General features: G+C 43.5%; 1 protein-coding gene across 1 annotated transcript in view; it reads right to left on the minus strand.

Moving 5' to 3' along the window:
• The window catches only part of LOC118330111 (F-actin-capping protein subunit alpha-2), a 19,764-nt gene extending 11,932 nt beyond the window's left edge, over positions 1-7,832 (minus strand). Inside the window, exon 1 of the mRNA XM_035664536.1 lies at positions 7,703-7,832. Coding sequence (XP_035520429.1) covers positions 7,703-7,741 — 39 coding nt within the window. The 5' untranslated portion in view covers positions 7,742-7,832. The remainder of the gene's footprint in view (positions 1-7,702) is intronic.
• Between the last annotated feature and the right edge of the window lie 473 nt (positions 7,833-8,305).

The following is an 8,305-nucleotide window of genomic DNA, read 5'->3' on the forward strand; positions in this document are numbered from 1 at the left end:
CACATCTTTATCTGGTAATATCTTGGCACTTGCGTGTCCATTTATATGGGTGTGTGAATAACAAGGTAAACAGAGTGGACTAGTTCAAATATCTGTCACAAAACTGAACTCTCTCTATGCCTAGATCTGGTTTTAATAAAGCCTATTAATAGTATATGGTCTATTACAGGCCTAACACACACAATTTAGACAAATATAGTCACACCTGCAGGACATTTAGTTTCCATATCAATTGCCTCAAGATAGGCAAAAAGTCTGAGCAGGCCACTGTAATGACTTTTCATATTTTTGTCCAGCCTAGTAAGAATAAATGTCTGGGTAAAACACTGAATGCCCATAAACAGGTTGAGTTGTTTTAAATTTCAAAACATTAAATACTTAAGACACTGGCTGAAATATTGCTGAGCACAGATATGTAAATCCTGTGAGCTGTGAACAACTGTGTGAACCTGCACAACTAATTGTGTAGCGCCTACAGCTAGGGTGAGTCCTGTAAAGACGGCAGAGGAAGGAACAGGGATGGTTTTACAATTACATCTGACAGCAAAACCATGCTCACTGTTTTAGGGTGCGCGGAGAGCAGAAACCAAGGGATTGTGATGTGGTTTAAAATGAATCACTGACACGAAGAGAAGGAGAGGAATACTCCATTCGCGGGTTATGAGAAAGGCATTGACTGGTAAAAGCTAGTTAGAGATAGTACTTCCTCTTCCTCCAAGTACTTCAAACCAGTTCTACTGATGCATTAAGACAGCAGCAGCGTACATCTTCCTATGACAATACAGGAGTGAAAACATCTTCTTTCTTCTTTCTTCAACGTTATTCACATGTAAAACATTAAACACTGTCTCTCTATGTGTACTGTGATGCATTTCTTCCTGGTCGCCTGTCCTGCTATAGATGGAGGAATCGTACATTGTTCTGGCTGTAGTGACTGTAAGATGCTGCTGGAGAGTAAGATGGTACAGCAAGCGGCCAAATCACACACTTACATGGCAGACAGCAGGAAGTAGGCTGCTTTATGCACTACTTTACCAGCTTTCAACCACAGAGTCATCTACACAGAGCCTCCCCACAGGCGAAGAAAATGAAACAATGTAAATGTTGTCATTTTCGTTTCTCACAAACCCCAGTTCTTCGCTTTGCTCACCAAACCTAACTGGAGTCTGTAACTCTTTGAGATATCTTGTTAACTAGCAGACAAACTGATCCAAAGTCATGACCTCCTTTTCACAGGTAATTACTGTACAACGGCAATTTCAGTGTGGCGCTGCGAGGTTAAATGTTCCTCCCAGTGGCAGCCTGTTACGCTGGGACACAGGCTGCTGGGACACTGTGGAGCTCTGAGGCCTCGTTTTGAGCACTCACTGCCACCGTGGTACATGGAGGGTCGAGCTCGAGGCAAAGAGTCTCTGAGGGGAATTTTATTAACTAACTCAAAGTTCTGTGCGCTTGCTGTGCTATCAGATAAACGTCCCAAAGCAGCCTCACTAAGCTACTAATGATTAACTCGATCGAGTCCCAATATTTCCATGAAAAACAAAAAAACGGCTGTAAGAGCCAGAGTTTGGTTTTTCAGTTCCACTGCAACGGTGGATATAAAAGGCTCACCCTACGGTAACAAAAGCAATGACTCTGATTTTCAGGTGAACATTATATTCCATTTTTGATGGCTCCTCCTAAATGTTACACACTGGACCTTTAATGTCTAGTATCCATACCTGGGACTGTCAAGTGAGTTGTGGAAGTGTGAAGCACATCTTATGGAGGGCGCATCTTTGGAAAACGACAGCGCTTTAGAGAGCCCTTTGCATAAACACACACAAACATTACTTTGTGTAGAGGAAACAGAATGACGGACTACAGTTTGGTCATTTCACAGGAACACAGAGACAGCAAGCAAGGTGGACAGTTGCTGCTCTGTGTGTGTGTGTGTGTGAGTGTTATCTAATTATGAGTCAATAACAGTCATTGTCATCATGATCTTGGACAGTCTTTCTTCTGCTGAAAATAAGTCAATTCCTTTATAGGATTGTCAGGGGGTGGAGTTGGAGGAGCGGGCATGGTGGTGTGAGCTAACCAAGGAGCTGGGATAATAATACTGCAGCTGACGGACACACACACACACACACACAGAAGATGGGACATAGGCACCCCCTGTAGTGTGGGATCCTTGTGTCTTTGTGCCGTTTTGGCCTGGACACCAGCTGGTTGCTTTTCTTTCAACTTGCTCACTGTATATTCATCCTCATATTACCCAGCAACCCCTCCTTTCCTTGCTACAGACATGTCTACTGCACTAACGCCGACCCCACCCTCTAAGGGAGCACCCTTTTCTTAATCCCAAACGACACCCACTGACACTGAAACCACAGTTATCCTAATCCAGGCATCGTCGCCTTATCACACCAATCCAGATCCATGAAAATAATGAGAACAGGGAAGAAGCCCAGCTGGAATGAACCGAGGCTATATTTTGGCCCGTGGGCATTTTGAGCTGCATCATCTCCCTGAGTTTGATCCCCTTCCCTGGCACGCCTCCATTTCAATATCCTACATCGAAAGGAAAAGAAGAGTCCAGACGCTTTGAAATGATACAGGCGAGACAGGGCCGAGTTTAGAGGAAAGCTAGTGTGATGTGGGTGAGTATTTGGGGGGTGGGGGGGGTGGAATGAGGGTGCAATAACTTATGAATAATAAGTGTACAGCATGATGGCAGTCAGGCAGCTGTAGGCTAACTAGAAATGTTCCTCTGCTGATCCAAATGAGGAGGTGGCGGCTGGTCGGCTCAAAATTAAATTGAAGAAGTGAGGACCAACGTCTGTGATGTTAAATACAGTCAGAAGCACAAGCCTGTTGCTGACAGTATTTTATTTTATACCAGTACTGTGCTTCATATTCACTCAAGTATGCCACCTGCTCTACTGTCTTAGCTAGGGGTTCACATATCCTACCAGTGAAACAGCAGCACTAATGACCATTTCAAGCTTTCAGACTGATTTCCTTCTGTGCAGCCATCAGTTTCCCTTCATCTCACTCAAGCATTAACGTTAAGTTGTCGAGACTTCAAGCACATGCTGGCTACGTTGGCAGGGATCAAACTTGTGACCTTGCAGTTGCTGGACGGACTCTCACTGCGCTGCATAAATACTCGACGTGAATAATCCTGCCCTGACTACTTTAGGTGTGCACATTTGTCACCTTCAGCCTACACTGCAATAACGTATCCTTACACTGTGCCAGTAAAAGTAGTGTCGTTTTACCCCAAGCAGCCAGCTATGCAATATGTAGAGTATCACTGGCTTGCATTACCACCTCTAGTATGCGGGCAGCACAGTGTAAAGCCACTGGTCTTAACAAATCAACATTCAGCATTTTATAGAAAGCTCAGTTTCTTAACTAAAGTATCAGTTCTTCACAAAGGGTCTTATGGGTGAACCGTCTGCCCTAAGATCAACCAATGAGGCTCCAGTTGGTTCTAACCCTTGAATGGGGCACCGCTTTGGGTCTTTCAAGGTGTGGTTTAGACAGAAAAACACACATAGTTCTTTCTTCATCTCCTGATCTCTTGCAATGCTGCAGCAGGCACGTACAGACAGTGCTCCTCTGTCTTCACATTCTTCCGTTGAAGCGAGATGCCACAAAGTTTTCAGAATTCGACTGGATGCTATGTCCCTATGGTCAAAGACAGCTGTTCACAAGCAGAATTCAGGAACACATACAAAGCTGCTGGGAGTTTCCTCTCTCCGTTTAAAATGGAGCTTTCTTTATGACCCCTCGAGCCCAGACGGCAATAAAACTTTCAAAGTGGAAAGTCTGATAAAAATCTTTATCAGAGGAGGTGCTGCGGTCAGGACTGATTCAGCAAGTTGGTCTTCACCTGAACATACATCTTTTTATGTCCCATCACAAGAGGAATGCATCTCCATTTCTGTCATGTATAGTACTATGTTAATCACTTTGTACTGCAATAGTGCATACATAAATTTTATCTAAAGGCTGATTTATGTGACATCTGTTTCTACCATCCTAATGTATAGAGCCAGTCAGATGTATTGTCTATACAACACTTAGGGATTTAGTGGATATTTGAATGTCTTACTGTACTGTGACTGTGCATTATGAACATGATGCCCCCAGTAGCAATCAAGCCAATTTGTTGTTGTTGTCCTGTGTTCCTACAGTGAAAAACAATCAACCCCGCTCTAAAATGTTTGCAGGACACATTGAAATGCTTCATGTGATGTTTTCTTCAAAGAATTCTCTGTACTCTTGTTTTAGCAAAACCCTTACTGTCAACCCATAGACTTTGTTTTCCATTGCTGTTTTTTCCTGCGTTCCTACTGCAGAAAATCAACAGCTACAATCACACAAACACAAAGCACAAACTAATTCCCCCCCAGTGCTCTTAAGTATTCTTGATGAATTATCTTTGATATCCCCCTACAGAGGATCAATAAAGGAACATCTTATCTTGCAAGCATATAAAAAAGAGAAGTGACACTTTGAGAAAACTCCACCAGGCATCCTCTCATTGTATTTAGAAACTTCTCTTTTACCAAAATAAAGAAATCAAAGTAGTTAGAAACATCCTGACCCTAACCAATCTACAACGGATCACTTTGGCGAGTAAGATGAATGGATATTATTAACAGCTCCTCAGCACCATGGTAACATCAATGTAGCTTGAGGTGAACTGACCACTTTTTGCTGACAAAAGGGTCTGCAGTTTTCTGAAACCGGAACCACAGCACAGACACTTCAGTTTTTCTTGTACCATATTGCAGCTAACAAGGCAAGCAATAACTTGACCTCTTCTGTAAAACATACAATGTAGACTACGCAGTGGAAGTGCTACTTGCTTCATAATGTAGTTTAATGTGTGTAGTGGGTTTGTGTACTCTGTCAATTATTTTCACATCTTTTCTTACAATGATAAACAAGGAGGCTGAAAAAAGTAAATAAATGAAATAAAATGGTAAAAATGCTGATGGTTTCTGGTTATGGTAACTGCCCGGGCACTTGTGCACAGACGAAGCAAGCGACTGCAAACGCGTTGAGTAATAGCAGTTTCCTCTTATACCCATGTGTAGTTTCTGTGCTGTAATCAGGAAGCTGGCAGCACAGTTCCCAAATGACTCAAAGACTAGGAGCAGTGCTTGGTATCTGTGGCCGAGACCAGACTCTTCTTGCTGTTTAATCATTTACAAATGGAAGAGTCTCTAGTAATTCCCATTTCGGGAGCTTTCAGGTCTTTTTTTGGAATAGCCAAGTGACGCTGACAGCCCCAAAAGGACATAGAAATCTCAATCTGAGACACATGTTATTAACAGTAACAAGTTATTTCACAGAGACAAACTTACGAACATTTATTGTATTCAACATAGACGCAGTCCTCCTATCAAAGAGAAATTGCCTGGGTTCACTTTTCTAAGGGGATCAAAAACACTGTCTCCACGCTGCTTCTTTCAAAATCCCGTCAGTGATGTCAGTTCATAGCAAGTTAGCAGATTTGCCATTCAGTGTGGGAAAGTACCATCAGCTGAGTGATAGTGGTTCTGACTGTGGCGGATCATTTTGTCCACTCTGCCGGTCTCTAGCAGGTCATTGGAAATCATTTGGAGTTTTATTGTATTTGAATTAACTAGTCAGTTTTGGGAACTAGTACCTCAGTTTCACCGTGTTAAGCAGACGAAAACGCTTATTTCCTCCCTTTGCAGTTTCTCTCCGAGCTGCACACAACAGGCTGAGGGGCCAGAGCGGATGGCTGACTGCTCTGAGCGCATGCACCGGAGAGACGGCCTTCAAAAAGTACAAAATGCAACTGCGCTGTCTGCATGGAAATACTGTCCTTTTAACAGCGCAGCATACAGTGGATGGATGCTTAATGTAACCCACTTGGCTCCACACCAATCGTACTCAGAGGAGCAAATGAACCACCAGATAAACACTGCATACTGTGCTCGGGTCTCTACCAGGCAGCCTGGCAGGACGCCAACCAGCTCTAAAAAAAAAACCAAACTGTCTGGTCAAACGGTGAAAGTGGCTTGACAATTGTGGAAACCAGTGTGGTTGAGAGATGAAAAGAGCTCCCGTCCTCTTTACATCACCAGCGTCTAAAGCTGTTAACCGCGGCTTCATGCAGCGCGCACACGCCTGAAAACAGTATCCCGATATGTTACAAGGTCACACCCTAGCACTGTAATGAAATGCTTAGCTCACAGCTGATGTCTGTGTGTGGATGAGCGTGACGCAGTGACACCCGCGGGTCAATGAGCTGCCCAAACTCTAAAAAACTTCTGACTCAGGCCGAGGTGGACGAGAACAACATAAAACCAGGCCTTGTTCGAACTCTGAATGGTATTACATAACCTACAGAGGGGCAACGGAAGAGTTTGCCACCATTTATTAAGAAGAATTCTGATAATGGTTTACTGTACAGCTCTTACAGCTGCCTAAAGTTTAGTTACAAAGTCTGACCAACAATGACAAAACCAAGTGTTCATTGACTGAAAAGAAAGTAAGTCAAGCAAATCTCCACATTTGTATATTGTAACCATTAAGTAATCCATTTTCAATTGTCAATTCATTGATCAATAGCTTCAGCAATAGCGCTGTAAGCAGCAGTTATTCCACTGATTTGCCTCTCTCAAATCTGTTTCCCAGTGTGCCTCAGCAAAAGGCAAACAAAGCTTAACAGAGACGAAAACACGCAAAGAATCAAAAGGTTGGTAAAATGAAATAAAACCATTTAGCAGGACGTTAGAATAATACGTGCCAGAAGTATTCATGCAGACAGCTCAGACACAGTAGATGAACACTCATGTTGTCTCAGGGCACTGGCTGTGTGCGAGTATGCTCTTTTAAGGAAATGAGAAAATGAGCAGTAGTATTGCCAGACACTAGGGAGTGTAATGTGGTAGAAAACCTGCTTACTGTAAGCTTTACTGCCTCATTTGCACAAGTGTTCGGCTACACCCTTTTTAAAATAACAAAATGTTAGTGTGAGACCTTCAGAGGTGTCGGTATAATGTGAATAAAGATGAGTGTGTGTGGTTACATGTCGTTGATGAACCGGAGCGCAGTCTCCACACATTTATACTGACTCAAACGCTGCTCATTAGGGGTACAGTGGCTAGCAACCTCGCTTGTTCAATGCCTCTGGCTGCTGTCATACAAGCCAATTAAATCACACACAGCATAAAAATATCTGTGAATGCCCCACGTTTAGTGTTTTAGTGTAACGACAGAAGAGGGTCTCAAAGAGCGAAAAGGGCGTGTTAGTAAGTGGAGCTCTCTGTTAGCAGGCTGCGGCTATGCTACACTAACTAGCTAGCGATGTTTGGTGTATGAAAACTTCCACAACAGCAGCAACCGGAGACCCAGGGGAGAAACACCGTGTCCACACAGCCTGGACGGCGAGGGAGGCACACTTAGGTGGATTTATAATGTGTACACGGCTCCTATTTTGAGTCAGGACCGTACAAGGAGCCTCCGTTTGAGATTCGCAAATGAGCGGAAGTTGAGCTAAAAATAATAAGAGCAGAAGCAGCAGCGGTTGTGTGAGGCCTGGCTTATCTCACGCTTTAATCCCGCCGGTCGACGCCGGGATGCACGGAGAGACGAACCCCAAACGCAACACAAAACCCCCGCGTTAACGTCCCCCGCCGGAGTTTATCTCGTGTTTAAATTGGCGTCTTACCTTTTCCTCGTCGGATAGCTGCTCCTCATGATCCGCCATCTTTTCTTCCGGCACCACCAGCTTGTCAGAGCCCCGTGACGTCACCGCATGGGTGGCTTCCCGGCTCGGCTCGGCTCGGCACGGCACGGCACTCACAGTTGTGATTGATGCTCCGTCACTGTGGGTTTCTTTAGGGACTGTTGTAGTGGCGGCTCTGGGACACATGGCTGTCATCTGTGTGCATAGTTCAACCATCAATTCAAACATGTATATTGGAGAATAGATTACTGCACTATTGGTTTTGCAGATGGGCTGTGCACATTGGTTCAGGCTATACAATAATAATGTATTGCTTCTGTTATTTGTGGGGAAAAAAATATTTATTATTTGTATCCTGTGCCTATCATCTTTTTGTATTCTTATTGGGCTGCTGTATTGTAATATCTTCCTCCTGGGATCAGTAAATGTATAATAACTATCTTATCTTAATATTGTGGAAGAAGTAAAGTGAATACAGAATTGTTTTACCTCTTCAAGAAAGCCAATGTTTCTATTTTATGTACAGTTTTTTGGATATAAACATGTAACCTTGTCCTCATAGTGCTTCTCATCTGTAGTGTTTAC

The sequence above is a fragment of the Morone saxatilis genome, unplaced genomic scaffold (genome assembly GCF_004916995.1).
Source record: "Morone saxatilis isolate NCDOM2014 unplaced genomic scaffold, NCSU_SB_2.0 Contig2, whole genome shotgun sequence".
NCBI classification, from domain to species: Eukaryota; Metazoa; Chordata; class Actinopteri; family Moronidae; genus Morone; species Morone saxatilis.